At 39.2% G+C, this 26,187-nt stretch overlaps 1 protein-coding gene across 4 annotated transcripts; it reads right to left on the bottom strand.

Annotated features, from left to right (window-relative positions):
• Positions 1-190: 190 nt before the first annotated feature.
• Positions 191-25,959, bottom strand: TRIM23 (tripartite motif containing 23). Of its 4 annotated transcripts, none has more exons than XM_086770175.1 (11): positions 25,775-25,959; positions 24,705-24,867; positions 12,923-13,044; positions 11,769-12,047; positions 10,961-11,143; positions 10,220-10,435; positions 9,036-9,170; positions 5,206-5,335; positions 4,977-5,087; positions 3,429-3,553; positions 191-3,311 (listed from the first exon to the last, which is right to left on the bottom strand). In XM_086770175.1, exons 1-11 carry the CDS (start codon positions 25,955-25,957, stop codon positions 3,132-3,134), a joined length of 1,827 nt encoding a protein of 608 aa, XP_086626301.1. In that variant the 5' UTR covers positions 25,958-25,959; the 3' UTR covers positions 191-3,131. The 4 variants fall into 4 exon arrangements, with proteins under 4 accessions (XP_086626301.1, XP_086626304.1, XP_086626302.1 ...); XM_086770178.1 differs by lacking the exon at positions 25,775-25,959 and adding an exon at positions 25,426-25,559; XM_086770176.1 differs by lacking the exon at positions 25,775-25,959 and adding an exon at positions 25,423-25,543.
• Positions 25,960-26,187: the final 228 nt, after the last annotated feature.

Here is a 26,187-nt window from a genome sequence, read left to right on the forward strand (position 1 = left end):
ATGAGATTTGATACATGCTAACCAAATTCAGTCCCTCAAAAGCTGCTACCACTGGGAAGCTTATCTTCAGTGAGATAAAGGGATATCTTCAGAGATCAATAAGAAAAAATCTGCAGTAATTTAAATGTAGTACACCTCTATTCTAAGATTACCTTAATTTAAAAAAAAAAACCAAAAACAAACCAGCAAGTTTATTAAAAATTATTCTCAAAGTTTTAGATACTTTTATTGAAAAAAAATTCATTTTCTGGGCAACTCAAATTGCAACAGCTAATGGATTTTCCATTAAAAGAGCCCCTTCTTTCAAGAAATCCACAAAACATCCACACTTGCCCCAGCAGTTCAGAGTAAGAACTCTCTCAGAATAAACCCCTCATTACCACAGAATCCACAATAGATGTGAAGATAGCATACAGTAGAACCGTATCAAGTGACAAAACATTATTTTTCAGTTAGCCTACACATACTACTTTTGAACCGAGATTCTTTAAAGAAAGCCACAACACAGTCACTGGATGTTGTATTTACTCAATTTCACACTTAAGTAAAAATCCTAGGAAAAATTACTCAGTCTTTTCAAATAATCCTCATAGTTAGTAATGCTTGAGTGAGTTCTAGTTGAGGAAATATTCCAATTCCATATTGCGTAAGTCAGTACAGTAAAAACTAAAGTTCAGTAAAACTGGTGAAACAAGCTTAAATTTATAACCGAAGCAGTTTATATGTAGTATTAATTTCTAATACAAACAAACCTCTTAGTGTACCTGTTGGCACTAAAGAGTTCACAGACTAATGCAACACTTTCACAGTTATTTCAAGTTATTTTAAATAAATTCTAATTTAAAACACTTTATGGTAGCATTCCATGTGTCACAAGCAATCCTTCGTACTCAAAAATATGCATGAGTGAGGATTTTTCCTCTGCCCTCAAATGTAATGTTACAAAAAATCTAAACTGGTCACTTTGAGTATTTTAAAGTAGAACTATACTGAGAGGCATATATAACTGAAGCATAAAGCAGCTATAATGAAAGTACAGAATCACAATTTTTCTATAGAATGCATGTCTTCTCTGTTAAAAATACTCCAGGAAAAGGTATCTATCTGCTATGCTTCACAGAACTTGTTCATATTTTAAGAAGAGGTATGAAAAGACAGTCAGCCCTAGCTAGGTCTGGGACTGCTCTGCAATACAGGATAAGCAGATGCTCAGGTCAGAGCAGCCAACTGTCTATTGTGCAAGAAGTTACAGGCTGAGAAGGATGAAAAAGTTCTAGTTTGGTAGATGCAAGAAAACACTGTTGTAAACTATTTCCAAATTTATCAAGTTGTCTGAAGAAAGAGTAAATGCCCTTTCTCAGTACCTATGTACTACCTATGTAGGCATTGAAGCCCATTTCATAAACATTTAACCACTTAAGCTTAGTGTTTTTTCAGCTACTATTCAACTCGATTGGACTTGCTGAAACTGAAGCTGCACTTAACACCATTTACATGAAATTTAAGTAACAAGAGAAAACTACAAATAAGTGTCGTTATGAGGAAGAAAAGTGCAAAGATATTAAATTATGTGTTTGTACATTCTTGGCTTTACCTAAGGTATGTAGTGGGAAAACATAATAAAATTGATAATGTTACAATACAATCCACATAGACACAGAGAATAGGATATATTTTCTTTGCCTGGTGAGGTTCAGAGCTCTCACAGGTAAACACACTTCTCAGTGCGGCAAAAATATCTATCCATCTGTGAAACAACACTGCTCACTTCTGCTGTCTGGTTCTCCAATTCACCTCTACTCCAGTAAGAAAAGTGATAATATACAGTTTTTATCTATTAGCCATGCTCTTCACAGCTCCTGTACTGACAAGAAGAGGTCCATGGCATAGCGTCTTCAGTTGCCAACGGCTGTGCTCTTAAAGAGGAGGCCAAAAAATTCTAGTGGACATACCAGACAGAAAAAAATGTTATCAGAGTTACACGTGTAGCAGAAAAAGAGAGACCACTAAGTAGCTGCAACCTTCTCTAAATTTAAACAGCACTACACCCATGTTTCATAGGTTTGCGAATGAGTAATCTTCCAAAACAGGCACTGGTGACAGTTCCATGTAGAAAATACAGCTAGAATTGAAAATCTAATTATGGAAGGTTTATATCACATTTCACCATCTGCTTTCCTAAGTAGAGTTATAATTAGTGTGCACTGCTTTTACATTGTGTTATTTAATAAATTAAGGCTCCTACTTTGATCTGGAAGCATGACTTCTACGTACATAGCTGGATTGACATTCCACCACACTACTTCTTTAAGAAGTTTGTTGTCTTAACTTGACTTCTTGAAGAGTATTAATTTCTAAAGGCAGATTATGTCCTCATGCACGTACAAAACACTTTCACCTCAGTATCACCATAGTTTGTCCATAAATAATTTACAATGTGTACAATGAACAAAATCCCCAACTAACCCCTCCCCCCCAACTAGAAAACAACTAGCTGAACAATGCCACAGCTCTGTAGCTCTGCAACACTTCTCCATTCTCAGTTTTCTTCACCTAGTTATGCTGCCTTCTGGGAACAAACAGGGAAGCTAATAAATAATGGGGGAAACATTTTCTTTTTGTGGTGTATCTGCATGTAAGTTTCAGTTCCCCCTTTAAATGAATGCATTCTTTAGATACTGAAGAGTAGCACCATTTATTTCTGACTCACAGGACAGAGCTGGCTATTCTGATGTTGGAATAGTTTCCTGGGAAAGTATTTCTAAACCACTCAAAATTTTTCTGACACCGATTAACTACTGTAACCTGTTATATAATTATCAGATTAACTCAAATGCATATTTTATCAGGGAGTAATTTTAAATTGTAACAATTTCAGCAAAAAGAATTTCAAGGCACCCCTGTAACTAGGCCATTCCTTTACTTGTAAATGTATCAAATTTCAATAACACTGTAAACTGCACAAGTTTACTGAACCAATTATCCAATCTAGGATAAAGGCGTATATTTTTCTGTAACCACCAAGTTAAATAAAGTCACCTCTTCAGACAGCAGACATCACTACAACATCCTAAATCAGGCAAACAAAACAAAACAGTAAACTACAACCTTAAGTTGCAGCTGCTGTAAATTTAAGCCACATCCAGGACACCAGCAGCCACTAACTGCCTCGAAAGCCAGTCCAATCCTTCATAAAGTCCTGTACCACTTCGGGCATCACAACCCTGAATATACCAGCTACGGCCACAGCAGAGTTTGTGGAGACTCAGCAGTTCCGTGATTTCTTCCACGGAAAGAGCACCCGCAACATCCTGCAACAGAATCAGATACAAAGACTCAATTATTCTTCTGTAGCAGAGAGTTCCAGAAGTTGGAATTAGATACACAAACTGAGAAAAAGAGTAACAGCGTGAAAAAATCACAAATACCTGTTTATTAGCAAAGATCAGGAGCAAGGCATCCCGCAATTCCTTCTCTGTTAATAGTTTTGCTAGTTCACTGTGTGCTTCACTGACCCTGTCTCTGTAACTGCTATCAACAACAAACACCACCGCTATGAAAGAAAGAGAGAAATGTTTTACGCACATTCAAATATAAATGCTGTTAAATTAGCTTTTAACTTGCACAATTTTTTTTTTCTAGCACTCTTCGAGCTGAAGTTTCTCAGCAGCATGCAACTTCCATTTAAATCCAGGAGAACTGAGAAATGCCTTACACACCTCTATACTTTCGACAAAAGTCTAGGATTCATCCTAAAACAGGGGAAAAAAGTCTGAAGTTTTTTGCCTAGTGTAACATAACGGCTGTGATACTTTAACTACTTAGGTCTAAAACCAGATTTACTATGTGTGGATTGAATATCTCAGTTTAAACCATTTCCTGATCCATTTATACTTAATCAACTCCCACAGAACTGTTCCAGTTTCCCTTAACTGGCTGTAAAATTTACAAGTTCAGCCAAAACGCACAGCTTCCTTCAGCTACAGACTGCACAATCCAGAGAAGATTGCCATGGACCCAACACAGCAGCAGATTTTACTGTCCAATACTAAGAGTAACCAAGATACCTGAAAGACTGGAAAGTCAGAGAGGCAGAGCTAAAGGACAGAATTTAAACTCAAATTTTTGCAATGAAAAAACCCCCAACACCACAACTAAACAAAATCATAGGTATGCACTAGGCTAACTGCTTAGACTTTCTCTGGAACATATAATTCTTCAAGGCAGACGTGATTCCATGCTACTGGTGTTTACATGGTCAGTTTTAAGAGGAAAACATAAATCTCGAAAAACAATTTTTAAAAGTTTGAAAAGATGAACAATTTAAAATGTTAAAGTTTGCAACGAAGGCTGAAACAACACAGAAAGTGGAGCACATAAACTGATGTTTGTAATTCCAAAGTATTTCACATAATTCTGAATGAATTATTGAAGATCAACTCCTTTCTAAATTGGAAAACAACTATGGAAGATTCACAGGAGGACAGCATGAATTTCTAAGTTGGCACCATTTAGGTCAATGTTTTCAAAATCAGTACAGATATTCCACTGCAATACTAAGTCAGAAATTATAGAACTTTGTAGAATTGTTTAAGTTGCCAACTAAAGGCTCCTACAGGCTGAGTAATTTCATTTCAAGTGCCTTTAAATTTCATACCTGGCAAGTACTACTTCTTGCTATGCAAACTTTGGAACGTTGCACCTTGTCAGCTGTCAGCTAGAACCAGTGTAAGAGACATAGTAATTTTGTTTGGCTCCATGAACTGTCTGACGGATTTATGGAGAATGCACCTTTGTCATGGAGCAGACACTATGACCAACTGGACTAAAATTTATTAGCTCATGAACCTAGCAGCTGTACTTCGCATTAGATGAAAAGTTTTCTACAGTTACAAATTATTTCTATTAAAAAACTTTTTGGCTCTGAAATCCAAGCTAGAGGACGAAATAGAGTTTGAAAGTTGTATTAGTCTCACCTTGTGTGTTGAGATAATAATGCTTCCACAACGGTCTCAATTTGTGCTTCCCTCCCACATCCCAAATAGTAAACTTCAAATTCTTGTATTCTACTGTTTCAACATTAAAACCTAGAATAAAAATATTAAAGTTTTATAGTTTTTTTTCTGTATGAATATACGATAATCAAATTCTACAGATAAAGCAAACATTCAGAAAAATCATCACATTTAAATTGTTCCTACTAACCGATTGTTGGAATTGGCTGCATGAATTCATCTTGCTTTAACTTAAACAAAATAGTTGTTTTGCCAGCTCCATCTAGTCCTAGAGTGACAACACGAATTTCCATTTTTGGTCCAATATGTACCCTGTTGTCCTGGAAGAAACAGCATACACAAAACAAAAGCAAGTTTAGAAAATTCAAATTAGAAAACTGTTACGTTTAAGGTACTTATCTTGTCATTATTTGTAAAGTGATTAAATGGATGGGCTCCAAAAATACAAGGCACAATTACCAATAATATAAACCAAAATATCCAATAATCTCTGTAGTGAACCTGTAACTTCTGCCTGAGTTATCACATGCCTTTTAGAAAGACAGACAATCTCATGCTAGTACATCTGGACTTGATAAAATTTCAATTTGTTTCATCATTCTTGACTTAAACTGCACGAGGAGTTGTTCATAGCAATTAGTTAGAATTCTCCGACCAGAGAACTCAGTTGGTTATTACTATTCCTGTATACACACTCCACAGCCACTGCTCTCTTTTGACCAGGACAAAACAGCAATCTCCCTCTTCAAACAAGGATCACGCTCCTGGATGGGGAGCCATTTCCTTACCAGCAAGCTAAGTCTTGGTTAAAGTCCTCATAGATACATAGGTAAAGAAGGATCCATCGGAAACAATGCATTAACAACATTTTGGGAAAAAAAAATACATATACTAACATATTCCTTGAAAGACTTTTAGCACCTTGTCCTGGAATTCTCAAAATGCTCCCTTCAGAGCTTTATATGTGGCATTTCCCTTTAATATTTAGGAGAAGGAAACAAGAGCATCCATATTTTTCATGTCATCAGTGAAACAAAAAATGTTAAGAAAACCCTACTCCCTTTGAATACTGAAAAGGACTTCTTACCCTCCTTAAATCTCTAAGTCCACAACCTTCACTGGATATGGAATGTTCCTCTGCTCTGGTACAGTTTGAAATGTTTTTTTTTTAATTTTATAATGGACGTAGCCTTCAGCACATGAGAGTTCCTGAGAAAGACTTTTTCAGTGATTAACAACAGTTTACATTTTTTGATCTGAAGATTTTATTTCTATCTGAAATCTGTTGCCAGACAGAGAGCTTTCAGGTACAATAAGCCTCACAACAAGTCAAAACAGTGGCCATCAGCACATCAGTATTCTAAAAGAAGTGTCAAAAGAGAGCTTTAAATTTTGTCAGAAGTCAGGAAACACAAGTGAGAGACTGAAGTCATTCTTTGCACCTTACTTTTTCATGGCTGATGCTGTTTTCATGAAAAATTACATTTACTTTGGCACCTTTGAAATTCAGAATCTAAGCTTCATTAAAATATCAATTAGTCACATGAGAAAAAAAAACAATATAAGCCCTAATTCTTTCTAAAGAAAGCTGAGGTGCAGAGAGACACTGGAAAACTTCTGAGTCCCCTAATCCAAGGCCTATTTCAGATCTCCTATAACACCTTAGCTGGCTGCAACCATTCTCTTTCAAAATGCTCAGAAATTTGCAATCAAAATTTTCTGAGTCAGATTAACAGCTCCTAAAGGCAAAACAGACATTCAAAATGCCTCTTTGACTCAGCCCTGTGAGATGACAGCAGCAGCCAACTCTGAATACAAAGAATGCAATTAATCATCTGTGAAATGGGAATGCCGCTTCATCCATGGAACAATGGGCGTTTGCAGAAGGGGTCTCCCTGACCCTACTAACTCTAGTATCTGCTAAATAGGGAAGGGAGAGGCAGAGGTGAAAAAGTTGTATTTATTGATCTGACCAAGTAGTTATTAAATGGAAATTTAAACAGAATGAAGTTACAAAAGAAATTATTTGGAAGAAATTGAATTTCTGGCATCAACAAGGACTGGCACAGAATCCCTGTGGAAGCACCCATTTCCTTATAGTAAAAGCTCCCACAACAGTTAAATCCTCAGCTTCATCTCAGCAACAATGGAATCTACTCCTCTTTCACCAATTCATAACCCAAAACTCATAAATTAAAGTACTTCTTGTTCTTTAGAGTTTCAAACTTAATTACTCTCCTACATGAAAAGTATCACCACTATCAAACTCCAATAAATTTAATTCCTTTCAAAGGATAGGTGGTATTGAAATTACATTAAAGCAGTAAAAAAAAAACCTTCTTAGAAGATGAACTGTATCTAAACAATCAGTGAATACTAAGCAATAATAAGACAAATTATCATTTAATGAATTTAAAGAAATACATTATTATTAATAGCATAAACTGAAAACTATAATAGCATTATTGCATTTAAAAACAGGTGTACAATTTTCAGGAACTAAACCAATAAACATTGTGCAGAAGTTACACTGCCCTCATGAAAAAGCCAAAAAGACATTGAAAAACAAGGGATAAATGCCTAATCTGAACTGAATGTACATCAGGGATGTTTCCAAAGAAAAGTATTTCTAAAACTCATGAACACTATCTTTATCTTTATACTACATTTAAAAGGAAGCAGCTAATATTCAAACAAAGATTATGATGTAGTTGAACATGTTGCAGTTTGGTGTGAGTGGGCTACAGCAGCGGCTTCTGCTAGAAGCTGCTAGAAGCTTCACCTCTGTCCACTGGAGCTGGATGGCTCCAAGGCAGACTGGATGCTGGCTAGGATTGAGGCAATTTGCAACAGTGGTAGGTCCCCTGTCATAACGTATTTAAGAATCGGAAAACAAAGCAGCAGTGTGAGGAGAGATGGGGGAGGCACAGGCCTCTCATGCCAGCAGCTGTCTGTGTTGGGCCTGGCCCAGTGCTGGAGAGACAGGAGTGAGGATATGAGAGAGGAACAGCCCTACAGACACCAAGGCCAGTGAAGAAGGAGGGGCAGGAGGTGCTCCAGACACTGCAGCCCATGGTGCAGCCCATGGTGAGGCTGGCTGTGCCCCTGCAGCCCATGGAGGCCCACAGAGGAGCAGAGATCCACCTGCAGCCTGTGGAGGATCCCATGCCAGGGCAGGTGGATGCCTGAAGGAGGCTGACCCCCCATGCTGGAGCAGGGTCCTGGCAGGACCTGTGGCCAGACGAGCCCATGCTGTGAAGCAGTCTGTTCCTGAAGGACTGCACCCTGTGGAAAGGACCCATGCTGGAGCAGTTTGTGAAGGACTGTAGCCTGTGGGGAGGATTCACATTGGAGAAGTTCATGGAGGCTTGTCTCCTGTGGGAGGGACCCCTCACTGAAGCAGAGGAAGAGTGTGAGGAGTTCTCCCACTGAGGAGGAAGGAGTGGCAGAGACAATGTGTGATGAACTGACTGCAACCCACATTCCCCATCCCCCATGGAGGGAGGGAGAGAATTTAGGAGAAAAGTTAAGCCCAGGAAGGAGGGAAGTGTGGGGGGAAGGTGTTTTAAGATTTAGTTTTTATTTCTCACTTTTGCACTCTGATTTGATTGGTCATAAATTACATTAATTTTCCCCCCAAGTCGAGTCTGTTTTGCTCATGATGCTAACTGGTGAGTGGTCTGCCTGTCCTTATCTTGATGCATAAGTCCTTCATTATATTTTCTTTTCCAGGGAGGTGCAGGGTGAGTGAGCAGCTGTATGGTGCTTAGCTGCTGGCTGGGGCTAAACCATGATATCAAACAAATGTTTCTCATGCTAATTATAACAGCAGATTTTGTTTCTCAAACACCAGGTGGCACTCCTACAACAAGACACTGTGGCTCAAACCAATAATGAACCAACGCCTAATTTGCTTGAACAAATACAGCATTGTAATGAACACACATTATTGCTGCTTTCTTTTAAATTACACTTGGGATTTCAAAGTGGATAGCTGTATTTTCATGAGATTAAAAATACCTTTGTAAAAGTGACAGGTATACTAGCATCCAGCTGTACGTGATCTGCAAGTTCTGTAAACTGCTGCTGCTGTTTCTGTAATGTCTCTAGCAATCTTGTAATTTCCTGTTTGGCCAACACTACTCTGCAGTCATCCTAAACAGACAAAGAAAACAAAAGCATGCCTTTCCTTTAGTAACTTACTTAAAAACACAAGGTAAATATGATGTCTGGAAATAAAACATTTTAAATAGAAATACTCTAGTTAAAGAAACTCATATTTACAAACCAGATTTATTTAAAACTGCAATACAAATGTGAAGGCCTTGTCATTCTTCCTTAATATACATACTAAATAGCTCTGCAGTTTTAAAAACCCTTTTCTTTAATCTATCTTAGTCTTGTAGGAATAAGAATATAAATTCTAAGAGATAGTACTGTAATATATGAAGACTATTTATATCATTCACATATCAATCCAGCCGCTACAATACAGCAGCTGCTTTGCAGCATACAGCAACATACTTAACACAAAAAGATTAATATCCACCCATTAAGGATAGGAACATGTGCATAGTTAAAAGTACATCTGACTAAGCAATCAGATACTAGCTCTAAAAAAAAAAAATTAAAAGTAACACATTAATTAAGTAATTTCTCATACAGTTTGCTGTTTGCCACATAGACTATTTACTTTTTACTATCCATAAATTAAGTGAACAGTGGACCAACCAGATACTCTCATATAACCACTTTCTCAACACATTTACGTTGTTGAATTACCCATATTGCAAGTGCTACAGAAAGTTGTTTAGTCCAAAACCATTTCTTCCTACCTCAAATGACAACTATCTTTAAACACTTATACTGGTAACTGCAACTCTAAAATCCTTCCCATTAACCTTGTAGGTTTTTTGCTTCAGTTTTATATCTCCTTCTCACTAACCACACAAATAATCACAAATTAATCCAGACAAGAAAATGCCACAGCATTTCCAAAACTGGAGAACCTGATGCTTTTGTACCAATTATCTTTGCCTAACATCTACTTGTAATCAATACTTCAATCTCTTGTTAAATAATTGTTTTAACATTGTAAAGGAAATAAAAATGCAGAGTACCATCTAACCTTTTCCTTTGTAGCTTAAACTTAATTTGCAGTTACACATATCTTGCCATATGTTACAGCTCAGTTGCCAACCTACCTGTTGTAAAGTCTTCTCACAATGAAGGCAAGCTGTTGAAACCTGTGACAAGAGGATGGTCATATCTTCTTGCTGTTGCCTAAGCCAAATCAACTTCTCTCTCACGTGAGCATCAACAACACTAAGAGCCATCTCCTCCTGACGACAAAGGGTTTCATGAAGATCAGAAAAATAGGCTCGGACACATGAGCGAGCATTCTCTGCTGTCCCTGGTACCTACAACGTTGCAGTCAGGAGATTGAAAGGATTAAGGACACCAGTTGATTCCAGAAGTATATTTTTCATTTTACTCCAGTTTCTAACTTATGTTCACATCTGCTTCGCTACATCTCATTTCAAGTCCCTGTTATACAGAAAGTCTTATAAGCTCTAAGATTAGGATCTTTCACGAAGTTACTCCAATAATCAAGTAGCTTGTTTGTACGCAGACATCCTCCTTAAAACGACCAAGGAGAAAAGCCTCAATAGTATCACAGCACCTGAGAAGAGAAGCAATCTGTAGTAGTATTTCAACGCTGCACTAGCAGTTACACAGCTTTTCCTACCGCCTCCCTTATTTTCATGTAGCTTGAAAACATTGTAACAGACTATAAGTTCCCCTCTATCTCCTGGCTTAAGCCTCAGTATGGACTTGGTGGAGATGGGAACCGAAGGTCTTGTTTTATAAAATCTATGTATAATTTTCGAAGAAATTCCTTATCTTGGTTATTGGGAGAAAAAAACCAAAACCCCAAAACATACGTGTTCAGTATGGGCCATTCCAACTCCATCTTCAACTATTTGTTCTCCTCCTTCTATATGCTGCACAATTCCAACTAATTTTCTGGAATAATCTGAGATTTCTTCTGTGAAAGTTCTTATACAGTGGGCCATGTCTAAAATGGATGCACGAATCTGGTTTGCTTCGGGCTCCAAGACAGAATGCTATTAATTAAAAGCAACATATCAAAGATCAATCATAAATATCTTCCTTAATAATATTTTCTATTTTACTACATATTTTTAATATATATACATGTGTGTATGTATATGTGTACACATATACACACATAGGAAAGGCAAGTAAGAATTTAAAACCACCTTGCAATTTAAAATGCTATCAGTAGTTACAGATTATGCTGGCACTAAGATAGGCATCTAGCAAGTGCACCAGTAAACGTACAAATTTCCTTCTTTACCATAACCAATTTTAAGAAAGGAAGGGTTGTTGGACTGCATCAGGTTGGGTGAACCTAGCATTTGCATGATGAAAACAACTGTCAGAATTGTTGACTCAGTGCTGTGAGAAGTTCAGAAAAGCATCAGATAAAGGGACTGTACATCTTAATATATAAATAACTTATTGTGGTCTTGGAAAGAATCTTTTTTTTCCTTGTACTTTTACAATGGCAATTACCTGAAATGAAGGGAAAATGAAAGAACAGTAAGAAGTTACTTCTATAAAGACATATCAAGATTCTACTCTCCTTTCTTGATAATCTTTTGTACTTTAATTGGACAAATTATGCAAGACACCCCATGGCATGACTAGAAACATTATTAGCAGTACCTTATGACCTTGATGCTTGCCGTATTCTTTGCAGACACAACACATGAGAGGACTCGCCTGACAGCCCTCTTCTAAACAAACAAATTCAATAGCATGCACTTGGTGTTGGGAGCACATGGTCTTCTCATGAGGCTTATCAGCAAGAGGTACACGCCTGTGTTTCGCTAGTGTCTTTGTAGAATGAGTAAGCTGGGAACAGTCTGCGCACAGGTGAGTGGCACAAACAGTGCAATATACAGATGCAATGTGGGCTTCATCTTCATCGCAACGAACGATACTCTAACAAAAAAAAAAAAAAAGACAAAACTGAAGTCGTTAACATTTAATCCTAATAACTGAGGAAGATCAGAAGACCTGCCACCAATATAAGCCTGCAAACAGGCTTTCCTTAAAAGTTACACACTAACAAATATTTGGACTACTTTGAAAACTTGATTTTAAATTTTCAATAATTTTTTTTTTAAATAAAAGTCAGTTTCCTTTACAGTCAACTCCAATAAATTATTCTAGACGTGTTGAGCAATCTTATAAATCCAAACTTCAGTGGAAGTTGTAAAGGGTTGGAGGCTAAAATATTTCAGTCTCCAGTCATTTCCTCCAAAATAGTCGTTACAGAACAAAGAATTACAAAGTTACAGACAGACAAAACACTAGTGGACAAATAGGCACTGAGGACAGTTACCTACTCCTAGAACGGCACTGCATTACACATTTTGCATACCAGTTGTTGATACAGAAATTATTAAAGCAGCTAGTTTTGATAATGAAGTACTATCACTTGATGTAGTGATAAAAGGCCACTAAAAGCTGAAGTCTTTAGGAAGAGTTTCTAAGAAGTTTTAGAAAATGGTCCTCAAATCACTGTAACTAAAATAACCAAATGAGTAACCTTTTCTAAAAATCTTTAAAGCCTAAAAAAGGGCAAAAGAGTATGGATGCTTGGCAATACCTTTTTATTTTCTGCTTTAGTCAGTACATACTAGCATTTAATTATGAAGCAACTAATTGAAGTCATAATACTAGACACCAAAAGAAAACAACAGTATTATTAGTGAAACAACATTTAGCAAAGAAGTTACCTTTTTTTTTTTTTCTATCTAGAGATAACTTTAAGCAAATGTAAAAAACTTTTTTGCTTTTTTAAAACTCAGTACCTCTCCAGATAGACCAATGGCTTCTTCTGCCGTCCCACACTGCCCAGCAGGTCCATTCTGCAATCGTTCCAAGAGTTCCAACAAAGCAAAATTCTTTTTCAAGCCCCAGACACCAGAATCTCCTATTTTTGAGGAAGAGTTTAATGAAGGGAAGGAAAGGAAGAAAAACCTCAAGCAAATACCATCATGAGAAGTTCCACAAACCACAGATGAGATTCTGACAAATATTGAGAGCACATTACCTAGTGATATTAATTAGAGTGAGACACCACTTCCTCTATGTGAGCTCACACTACCTTGCCACCCTCTTCCTTCCTTCATGGAACTATTTAATATTTATGCAGATTTTCCCTACTTAAAAGATGCCAAAACTATTGAAAATTCACAAAAACTCAGTAAAAACACTTGTAAAATAAACCTCAATAGCTAACAACTAAAGACTACAAGGAACACAAACTCTAATGTGTATCATAAAAATTAATATTTTGCATAACTACTTACAGCGAACATTTATACTAACAGAAGCTGTGAAGAATTTGCACTGACAAACTACATATTCCCTGAATCACAAGATGTAAGGCCTATTGCAGATCTCAGTACAGTAAAAACCTGAATAAGAGATATAACAATACTCAGAAAGACCCATATACAACACTACTTGATATAGCAAAAAAGAGGATATCTTGTACTCCCTAGAGCAAAGCAGAAGTCCATGTCTACTCCTGTATCATCCTCACTTTGTAGAGGTTAAGTTGAAGCAATTGATGAGAAGCAAAACCAGAACTCCATCCCAACGACTGCTGCTAAAAGCTACCTGCATAGGCCACATAGCATGAGAAACCTAGTGACTGCTTCTCCAAGAAATTATCATCCTATGACAATAATATTGAAAAGTCAAAAAGACATTTTCTCTGTTGTAAGGTAAAAGCATCTCAAGAGATGAAGCATGACCTCTGACCACTGGATCATTACTTTTCAGTCATGACAGAATCATAGAATGATTGAGGTTGTAAGGAACCTTTGGACATCACCTTGATCAGTACCTCTGCCCAAGGAGGGTCACCTAGAGCTGGTTGCCCAGGACCATGCCCAGGCAAGTTCTGAAGACCTCCCAAGGGTGAGATTCTACCATTTCTACTGGCAGTCTCTGACAGAGCTCGGTTACCCTCACAGTTAAAAAGTGTTTGCTTATGCGCAGACACAACTTCTGTGTTTCAGTTTGTGCACATTGCCTCTACTTGTGTCACTAGACACTCTGAAAAAAAGTTCTGTCTTCTTTCCACCCTCCCTTCAGATATTTGTAAAATAACCCTCAGGCTTTCCTCACAGGAGAGATGCTCCAGTCCCTTCATTATCTTACTGGTGTTTTGCTCCAGTAGCTCCACATCTCTCTTGTACTGGGAAACCCAAAACTGTACACAGTACTCCAGGTGTGGCCCCACCAGTGCTGATGACAAGGGAAGGATCACTGTTCTGGACTTGCTCACAAAACTCTTCCTAATATAGCCCAGAATACCATTAGTCTCCTTTGCCACAACAGCACACCAGGTAAACCAGGATTCCCAGATCTTTTTCTGCAAGGCTATCCTCCAGCTGGTTGGCCCATTTTCTTCTCTCATTCACTTCCCAAGTGAGAGAATTAGAATCATAGAATATCTTAAGTTGGAAGAGACCCATAAAGATCATTGAGTCCAACCTCCTGCTCCTCACAGGACTACTGAAAACTAAACCATATGATTAAACACATAATCGAGATGCTTCTTGAGGTCTGACAGGATGGTACCATAACCACTTCCCTGGGGAGCCTGTCCCACGGACTGACCAACCTCTCAGTGAAGAACCTTTTCCTAATGTCCAATCTGCCCTTCCCCTGACACAACTTCATTCCACCTCCTCATGTCCTATTGCTGGTCACCAGAAAGGAGATCAGCACCTTCCTCCCTGCTGCCCCGCTTTAGGAAGCCGTAGGCTGCCATGAGGTCACCCCTCAGCCTTCTCTTCTCCAAGCTGAACAAACAAAGTGACCTCAGCTGCTCCTCCTAGGTCTTATCCCTGAGGCCTTTCACCATCTTGGTCACCCTCCTCTGGACAATCCAATAGTCTGACGTCCTTCTTATATTGATGCACCCAAAACTGCACACAGTGCTCAAGGTGGGGCCGCATCAGTGTAGCGTAGAGGGGAACAATCACTTCCCTCAACCAGCCAGCTATGCTGTGCTTGATGCCCTCCAGGACATGGTTGGCCCTTTTGGCTGCCAGGGCACACTGCTGACTCATACTTAACTTGTCCTTACACCAAACCTCCAGATTTCTTTCTGTGGGGTTTCTCAAGGATTACCCAAAGATTACCCAAAGATTAAATGTCTCCAATTTCTCTATGTCCCTGTTTGTGAGATGACCAACCATATCAAGCAACAGATCAATGTTATCTCTGATCCTCCTTTTGCTGTTAACATATTTTTTAAAAGTCCTTTTTGTTGTCCTTCACAGTGGTGGCCAGCTTGAACTCTACTTGAACGCTGGCTGCAGGAATTTTCTCCCTACAGTGGAGAATAGCATCTCTGCAGTCCTCCTATGTCACCTGTCCCTGCTCAGTCAGGCTGGCCTTCTGTTCCATTTGCTTGACTTCTGATACTTCGGAATTGCCTGCTCTTGCGTTCTTAAGACATGGCTCTCAAGTGATTTACGTCTAATGCAGAAAGCACCTAGCAGCTTCCTCTCAGCAGAGTTGTTATATATAAAAAAACCCCATATTTTAGTAGAATGCTATCTGAAATTTCTCAGATAGGATGTTTGCCATTTTCAAGGACTGAGTACACAGAATATGAGGTTTTCCTCAATATACAATATTTAGAAAGTTACATTTGATAAACTGCAACAGGTTGACTACCATTGCTGAATCACAACTATATACTTTTGGAAATCAGGAACGACCAATTACAGATGGACAATCTGAGAATAGATAAGTGTTTTAATGAAGTTTAGAATTGAAGTCACTATACATTTCCGAAGACACGAGTGGGTAGGTTTCTTTGGGTAGGTTTAGGTTTTTTCCTTTTCTTCTTTAAAATCAGAGGCAGATTAACTTCTCAAGTTGTTTACTGCCCAAACTAAAGCCTTATTACTGCACAGCTGAAAATCAGTTTAACTCCTAATTGGCACTAACAAGGGTGTTCATACATAGTATCAATATTGGCAGAGGGAGTAATTACTTGCTAAAAGTTCCTAATTTGGAAGACAGAAGTAAAGAAATGCACATGCTCTTCCTCCAGCCTCAATGCTGTGATGAGCTCTTCTGCTGTTGTCACAGGGATTTCATTACAATCAATTCACCAAAACTGGTAGAACACAGATATAGACCAATCCTCATTAAACCTCCAAAGATCCTGTTTTCTTAACAAATATCACAGAGTTAACTCATGAATGCCTATGATCTTGTAACATTATTTTTATCAGCTCCTGAAACAACATATTGGAGAATAAAGACAAGCTCAAGAAATTACTTAATTAGATCCAACATGACTGCTAAATACTATCAGAGCACTTCTTTGGTGCACTGAAAGGAAGGCAAGACATGGACAGTAGTTTTGTCACATAACATTGGCCTTATCTCTTCGTCAAATATTTACCTAAGTGTACAGAAGCCACTAACTTCAGGAAAAGAAACAGGAGGAGATTTGCTGGCTTTGAGCAGAATGATAGAAGGCACAACATTACCAGTAGTACCCATGGTAGTGACAAATGTAAATTTATGTACCTAAGAAGGCACCTGGAAATGTCACCTTGTATTTAAACAGAATCTGTAGGACCCAAAATTGACTAATTGATTTTATGATGGAACTTTTGAACTGTGTTTGTAAGACAAGAAAAGGTTGCTGCAGTAATTTTTTAGAGTATGGGACACCACCACCTGGATAAAACTGCTGCTTTTGTAATTCAAATATTTATCTCATAGTTCAAACAAAAATACCCATCTAAGAATATGAGAAAAACGTTCAGTAAACTTCTGCTATTTATGGTAAAAAAACCAAACCCAAATATACTACAGTTCTTTATTAAATTCAAGTAACCGCACAATCTGCAAAACCCAATTTTAGAAAACAATGCCAGATCCAGAAAAAAAGTCAGGCTGCCTCTCATAATCCTGACGCAAAGACTAGCAGAGCAACTGGAGCCTGAGGTCGGCTCCAGATGATGCCTAAAAACTCTTGACGTTTTCAGTCCATATATCTGGTGTCTGATAGATGTCTGCATCTGATCCGAACTCAGAGAAACTGTATCCCACACATTTTCCCAAAGAAAAAGACCAGGCTACTTCAGTTGGGCTACTTCAATTGTCTGGTTCTCCAGAGCATCGTTTCATATCTCCTAAATTATGCCACCTTGTGGTGGTCTGATAGGTGTATGTCCTCTGCATCCTGGAACGCAGATGTCATCCCCCTGATCTTACACAGACATTAAGTCTTTCTTCTTCAATACAGACATCTATCAAACATTCCATAAATTACTATGTATCATTAGAGTGAAAGTGCTGTTCCAAACGAACAGACAGACACCATCTACTATGAATAGTATATGAGAATAGTACGAGAACCAGCAAAACGAAGTAGCCATCCCAAATACTCATGTTTCAAGGCTTCTCAGGTTGATACACATAGCCAGAGAATAATCAGTATTTTCATGATTCTAAGAATATGGATCTTGAGCTCCCACAGAAGTCTGGATTTGCAGCACACAGAGTATACACTGCTATAAAGGCTCTTTGTAGAATTACACAAACACCATTCAAATATATTAACTGTATAAAAGGCAACAATTTTAAGAGCTCGATATGTTACAATATTGTTTGTAAGGAAGTGTACACAAAAGCAAAAGAAAAACCTCAAACCAAAAATGGATCTGCAAACTCTGCTATCTTCAGCTTCAGCTTGTTAAGAATTACACTCTGTATTGGTTTTGGTTGGGATTAATTTTCTTCATAGTAGCTGGTATGGGGCTATGTTTTGGATTTGTGACCCAAACAGTAACGATTACACACCTATATTTTTGCTATTGCTGAGCACTGTTTACACAGCATCAAGGTCTTTTTCCATTTTTCACACTGCCCCATAGCAAGTAGGCTGGGCGCGCACGAGAAGCTGGGAGGGGACACAGCTGGGACAGCCAAATCCGACTGACCAAATAGATATTGCATACCCTGTAACATCACACTCAGCAACAAAAGCTGGGGTGAAGAAGCAGGAAGGAAAGCACGTTCAAAGTTATGGTGGTTGTCTTCCCAAGTGACCATTATGGGCAATAGAACCCTGCTTTCCTGGAAATGGTTGAATACCTGCCTGCCAGCAGGAAGTAGTGAATGAATTCCTTATTTTGCTTTGCTTGTCTGTGTAGCTTTTGCTTTACTTATTAAACCATCTTCATCTCAACCCACTTTTGAGCTTCCAATTCTCTCCCCCATCCCACTGCGTGGGAGTGAGTGGCTGTGTGAGGCTGAGATGCCCACCATCATTCTCTTTTGCTTCAAGAGCTATGAAATAAGAAAAATGAGACTGGCTTTCAACCTTAAGACTTTAAAACTTGTTTGAAATACATGCAGGTGCTTTTACTACCTGACAACATTTTTCCTGCAATACTGTTTCAAAGCACAGAGTTGCATTACATGGCTAGGTACAACTACATGGAAGACTGGAATGCCCACATGCCAACTGTCTTCCCATCAAGGGGAGCAGAACAAGTAGGTTCACAAGGTGCGTGCCACATCGGGCCACCTCTGAAGAGGTATGTGAGCAGGAACCAACCTATTCACACTGTGTATCTTACTGTTTCACGTAGCTTCCAGTTCTGCTACATGAGACTTGCTTTGCTAGGCATTTTTCCCCACAGTTTAAGCCATCAACCATAACATTCTCAGTGGTCAAACTGAAAATAGAAGTTACATGCTTCACATATAACAGGCAGAGTTCAGAGAACAGAAAAATGGATTAGTACTGTCTTCCTGTAGCTATAAATGGGAGCATATATAAGCTATTCCCTCCTGCAACACCCTCAACTGGTACAAAACAACATTAACTACCTGTTAAAAAAAAAAAGCTTACCAGTAAAAGACTATTCATTTTAGGAAATCTGCTGTTTCTGGAAATAGGCCTATCAAGGTAGGTGTTAGTAACTTTGAAGTTAGGTACAAAGCAAGGGCACGTCAGTGCTCTCCGCAGTTCTCAGTTTCATGGCGAAGCCTTCTCTGGCACGGATAGCATTACCAACACCCAGTCTAAGCTCAGTGCACTCCAGAAAATAAATTGTGAACAAAATAAGTATTTTAACTTTTGTTTGCCACAGATCTTGAAGGAGTTTACAGAGGTTATGTTCTGGTCCTCCACAACTACAGTTAGCACCAGCAGAGTCACCTGTCTCGATACATTCTGATTTCAGGGCTTAGTTATTTTTTAGGTCTAGCACTCGTAGCAGGATCACAGTGGTTTTCATAACACAGAGCAAGGAAAAGTCACCTCTTATTACAAGATGAAGAAATACAGAGTGCAATGCCCACTTTTAGAATCTAAATTATGTCAAACCAATTTGTAAACGAAGTCTGGATTTGCTGACACTGTATGTAGGCAGATTCCTAGACACTAACTCCCAGAGAGCAAAGCACAGAAAAGTGGATAGATGGTTCTCTTCTACAGTGTTCCGAACAACATTGTCCTATAGCAAACTGACTGTCTACACCTTCACTTACTACAGTATATAAAACACTCACATTAACAACACACCAATATAATGACTGCTGATGCTAATGTGGACCTTGTATCTCCAGATTAGCCACTAATCCAGACAGCCATTAATAGCAGAGTATATATTGATGTATACACACCAGAAGGATAAACCCACTTACGAAATAGATTATAGCAAATCAGCCTTTAAGCAAACATTGTCTTAGCCTTTAAGTAAACATTGGATAAGCCCGAGAGAGGGAAAAAGCTGTTCAATCATCACAGAGTTTCTTACTAAGGTATTTTCTTTCACAGGTTTTAATATGTTTAAAAAAAAAAAAAAAAAAGATCAGCCGCTAAGTAGTACTCTCCTCAGCTTACATTCTCCTATGTGACTTTAATCACATTAGTTCTGTTGCGTGCCTAGCACAAAGAGAAAGCCAAGCCAGAAGAGGCACAGCAGAACTAGCTTACTGAAGTGCAACCAACAAAAAAGGTCAGAAAAGATACACATCTGTAGCTATTCTGCATTTATTTTCTAGATCCTAACTTAAAGCTGTCAGGAGAAAAAGTTACACTGCTTTTACACTCTTGCTTTTAACTTTTTATTATATATTTGAGATCTGCTAATACATGTCATACATTGTCAGTGCACTGTCAATCTTGGACACAGATTGAAAAACAGGTAAGGCTTACATATCAACTATCGATCCACTAAAATAGAATTTATAACCAGTAAGCACCCTATAAAACATACATTATCATACAAAAAGTTGTGTCATTTCACTGTTTACATATTTGAGAAAAAGCTCACTTTGCTTCTTTTTACACTAAATCTACTATAAAATTACTATGTACTCAACACACACATTTTCAACACATCTGATGAAGTGTTTCTTTTATATTTAAAAACACTGAAACATGAGTCATGTAAATACATCTATTTAATCTCTTGTACTTTAGCTCAAATTCCACTTTGGTCACAAATATAAGAAAGTCTACTGATCTCATCCTTGTGCCTACAAGGGATGTTTGTGCCTGTTACAAAACCACTACACAATCTGACTGTCTCTTTTCAAAAGAAGAATAAGACATGAATAGCAGGAAGTGTGTCAGTCAGGAATGAGATAGGGACAGAGTGAAGATACTAAGATCGACTCCGGCCAACAATACAAATGTCATTCTCAAAAGCATGAAGCTTGACAGCAAAAGGGTTATAAATAATGCATGGAATAAAGGAGCGACTTTGGTCTGCATGTCTGAACAAAGCTGAGAGAATATTATGTTATAGCCACATGTTCTTGCACCATGTTTTGAAGTTATATCTTAGTGCTCAAACACTAGCAACAAAATATATTCATGTAAACAATACCAACGGGATGGATTTCATGAAGGATGCCAACACCTGCATACACCAGTTCAACAAGTTCTAATGATAGAAAATAGTTTCAGCCCTGTAATGTGATGATGATAGGGAGAGTTCACCTGAGTTCTAAACTCTTAAAGGGTTCCTTAGCAGAGCTGCTTAGCTAAAGTCAGAGCCTCCAAAGCTGTTACATAAGCACACCCTTCCCAAAAGTTGCCTGGCCTAAGTATTTACAAAAAAAAAAAAAAAAAAAACCAAAACAAAAACCACCAACTAAAAAACCACCCAACAACAAAATACTAATCCAATGCAGGAAGAAGAGAGAAAGCAGTTTGCAAGAAATTATTCACCTCTTAAGATAAATCAAGATACTTTAAGGAAAAAGCTTTGAGAGGAGCGTTGTGGTTTAGCCCTAGTCACCACAGTTTGTCGCTCACCCTCCCCCTCCCCGGTGGGATTGGGGACAGAATTGGCAAGAAAGGAAAACTTGCGGGTTGAGATGAAGATAGTTTACTAAAATAGCAAAGGAAAACTATGATAATAACAGAATATAAGGATATTAAAATATACAAAATGAAAAATGTACGTTTTCTCACCATCCAGTGTCCCAGTGACCGATACAGCCCATCCCGAGCAGCGATCAGAAAAACGAAACTGAGCAGCAAGCAAGAGAGTGAAAGGGAGCAAGCAAGGTAGAGGGAATGATGCCAGCAACAGAGAGAGGGATGGATGCCAGGAAGGCAGAGACCCCAGCCCCGACCAACTCCCATTTATATACTGAGCATGATGTTTACGGCACAGAATACTCTCTTTGGCCGGTTTGGGTCAATTATTCTGTCTGTCTTTCTCCCAGCTTCCTGCATCTGCACATTAGTGAAACCTGGAAAGCCAGACAGTGTCCTTGGTCTCATTAGCAACAACTCATATCATCAGGGTGTTTATCAACATTCTTCACACAAGAAATCCAAAATGCACTGGCAACTGAGAGGAAAATTAACTCCATCCCTGCCAAAACCACAACAAGGAGTCGTCTTCTACACGGACCACTTTACAGATTTTTTTCCCTGAATATATTGCCTGGGTTAATACAGTCTCCAGAATATATGGCTTCAAGATTTTGAAAGTTGAAAAACTTTTCCATTACATCTTTTTGGTTAAAGAACGTTAATCTAGTTGAAGATTACCACTAGACAGCCCACATACTTTCAATATTTACATACTCATTTAAAATTCTCCACTAGAAGATTAATCACAGGAAACTTCTTTAAAGAACTCTCAAAAATCACCCCAAAAATCTATGTTTAGTCTACTTTGTAAAGTAACACTATTTGAGCAGGCTTCAGTCCTACCAGTTCATTACTAAGTATCTTCTCTCATAGCAAGATTTTATGAACTGTTAGAGTACTTTGCTAAGCATGTAAACGATGTGTTGTCAATTTTCACTTGTAGACTCCGTATTTCCAGAAATCCCAATTGACAAAGTACTTCTAACTCTGCCTTCCCAAACAGTTATATATGAGAGACAGGCTAGTAAATGTAAATCAATTGTCCATTTCAGAAATGAGAAAATACAACTATATCTATACATATATAGATTCCTGAGTATTTATTTCAGAAAGTTCCCAAGATTCCTTGGGAAAACTCGGACAAACACAGGATTAAGTGATTTAGTAATAAGAGCAAAGGAAAACAAGCAAGTCTACCTGTTGAACTATATAGGTTAAAGAACTAACTAAAGGCATCTACAAAATCCACAGTTACTGATAAAGGAACTTTGTTCAACACAAGTAGCTTTACACCCTGATCACACAGCTTTTCTTTCAACGGAAATTTCTCTTGGTAGTGATCCTATAATCTAGATTTAGATACTAACCAGCTTCCTGAGATTACTTCATTAAAAGGCAGAATGGCAACTGCAGAAATAAAAAATGAAGCTTGCTTTCTCACATGCCTTCAAATGGAGGGGACAGGACAAGAAGTTCCCTGGGCCCAGAGTTGCCATGCTTTCCTCTCAGCTCCACTCCCGAGCTCTCAGAAGGAACCAGAAATATAAGTGCAGCAGACTTAACCAACAGCAGTAACCACTAGGTGATTAGCGCAAGATAACAAAGGCACAGATACCTCAAAGAGGGGCCATGACAAGCTGCACTCCACAAAATGTTATTTTTACACTCTGGAAAGAATAACATTTTTTAAGATACTTCTTATGGACCTGGTAAGACTAAAAGTGGCTATGACCCCCTTCTGCACCAAATCACCAAGCAGAACATGTTTATTCACACAAGCATTTTTACTTTCAATTTGTTTTGCTAAAATTTTCTACCTATCAGTTTCTTGAGCAACTGCTGGTCACAGCATATTATCCTTCTTTCTAGTATTTGCCAGCAGGATGCAAGTCTACTATCCTAGATGCAAAAGCTGGAGCTTTTCTTGCCTCCTCTTTTCTGTAGGAGCCTTAAGAGTTTAATACCATTTCACTGTGTTTCATCAGAATCTCCTCAGTGTTATATAAGATGAAAAAAGGCTTAAAAAAAAGCTTTTATAAAGCATCATTTTTGTTAAATCTGAAACTCATAAAAATTATGATAGGGTGCTTTCAGATGCCTGTGGAAAAAAAAGCACAATAAAAACTAAGAAATGACACGTTCGCTATCATACTAAAAATGCTACTTTTACTTTACAAGATATAAGCAGTGGTCTTGGTCGGAAATGTATTACAACAGCAGGACTGAGTCTTCTGCTTTAACATTCTCCCCCTTAAAAGCACACTTTAAGAAATCTCGTGAAGCTATACAGTTGTAGGTAAGAAGTAAAACAAATTTTGACTCTTTCAACCACGTATTCAAGACTGGCAGTCATTCATGACGCTCATACTCACCACCTCACTCCCTCCAGAAAACAAACCCCTCTTTCATATGAAACTGGTTTTTCTTTTCCTGACTCCTATTTCCACAAAAGCATCCCACAAAGTGCCTTAATATTCCTCTCAGTTTGGTCTACACTCTAGCAGACTCTCTTACTGCAAAGCAAATTCTTATTTGAACAAATTCGATGTTTAAACATTTAATGGATTACTAGATTAGAGTTCTCCTTCTCTCACGATTCTCCTCCTTCCAACAGCTTTCCCCCCCCGCGCTACTCAGCACTGAAGCCAGTACTACTAACAAGTTGTTCTCAGTGCAAATCCTTCTGGTAACTTGTCTTCTCTGTAACCCTATCTTGAATAGGCAATTCCTAATCTGAAGGAATTATGAGCATGTGTCATCTTTTGCCTAATACAAACTCCCATTGTTGGATAAAAGCTGTACATTATCCTTTCAAATACTGTCTGCAGACACTCCTACAGCAGGGGAATTCCTGTTGATAGCCTGCCACTATTAGTTATTGCATATACAGAATTACTATACTTTTTAAAAGACAGGTTTGTTAGCACTGATACTTCCTTCTGTATCACTTCATCATGAATCCAGACAAATCTGTTTGTCAAAGAAACGTACTGTTTAATTGTACGGTTTATTTAGTGTTTAGGAAAACAGGAAACTCATACCCATTTAGGAACCCCTAGACACTAATTTCAAATAGAGTAGTCCCTTTGTAAATACAGGTGTTCAGAAAGACTTCAAGCATTAAGAATCTGTATCTAACATTATCTTCTAGATCTCCTTGGCTGACAGGTTTTAAGAACTTCAGACTTACATCTTCTTACCTAGTTCAGTAACTTGTCGATCAAAAGGACAACGAACTGCTCTGCCATGAAGGGGAAGCCGTGTAAGACAGTCATGGCAGACAGTATGGCCACACAAAAGCAGCCGGGGAACTTTGTCACCTTGCAAAGTAAATACATCTTCACAGACTCCACACTCAAGAACCTATAATTTAAAAACAGACCATATTTGTTTTTGAGCTGATAAAATACCAAACCTTCATACAGTAAGTCATATGACGTAGTTCATTTTACAGAAGTTCCTGCAATCAGAGCAGAAAGGTTGAGTCATTAATTTTGCTTTGTACACACAAACAACAGTCATATTAATGATATTTAAAAAATAAACAGACATAAGCAGAACATTTTAACTCTCCACCTGATCACCACTAGTTCTTGCCCACGTCATTTATGCACTGCCACAAGAAAAGCCCACTGGTCAGGCAGCACAACCAAGTAAGCAGAAACATCCTCACAGGAAAAGGAAACAGAGGGCAAGACTCTGCCGAAGCAGATTACCAGCCAGCACAGAAAGTTTCCATTCATAGCTGATGCACATAAAAAGGTCAGCCATACCAAGTTAGCCATTTATGAAGCTACAAACGCAGCATTGAGATAGCAGGAACAAACAGCAGGGGACTGGAACGTCTTAAACCGCTAATAAAAAGCAAAATTGATCGTAATTTAGGAAAAAAAATAAAAAAAGAAAAACAGAGCAAACCACCCAACGATCCATAAGACAACAGCATCAGCTGAGCACCGCAGGGAGCCCAGGCGTCCTGTTTCCGCCAAGACAGCCGCCCCGCCCCTCGCACGGGGCCTCCCGCCCCGCAGCCCGCTCCCCGGCGCCCGACGGCGGTGCGGCTCCGCGTGGAGGAGGCGAGGAAGCGGCCTCCGAAGCAGCCTCCCGGCCCCGCCTCAGAGGACGCCTCCTGTCCCGGAGACCCCTCACTCCCGCCCGAACCCTTCCCCCGGCCGCGGCAGCGCCGGGGCAATCCCTGCCGCTACAGCCCCGCCCTACGGCAACAGGCGGCCGAGCTGGGCGGCGCGAAGGGCCGAGCGGCCCATCTCACCTTCACTGCAGCACCAGTCGGGCCGCGGCCGCTGCCACCGGGCCCGCGGCTGCCGTCCAGCCCGGCACTGGCCCCAACCTTGTTTACAGCCAGGGCCGCCATCTTGGGGAGGGTGGAACAGAGCGGCCAGCGGCAGGAAAAGGCCGGCAGCCACAACCACCTCCCCCGCTCTGCTATGCGCATGCGCCGCCCCGCCACCGCTTTGTGCCCGCCTCCGTTGACTATCATGAGAGAACTACGGTTCCCGTCGTGCCGCGCCGCACAGACGCCCCCGCACCTTCTAGCGGACTACACATCCCAGCATGCAAAGGAGGACACGGGGGCGGGGCCCAAGGAGCACTCGTCCGCCCCGCCCGCCGGCGGGAGGCAGGAAGTTCTGGGAGCTGTAGTTTCGCCGGGAGTGCCGTGCCGAG

The sequence above is a fragment of the Chlamydotis macqueenii genome, chromosome Z, assembly GCF_036417535.1.
Source record: "Chlamydotis macqueenii isolate bChlMac1 chromosome Z, bChlMac1.mat, whole genome shotgun sequence".
NCBI lineage: Eukaryota > Metazoa > Chordata > Aves > Otidiformes > Otididae > Chlamydotis > Chlamydotis macqueenii.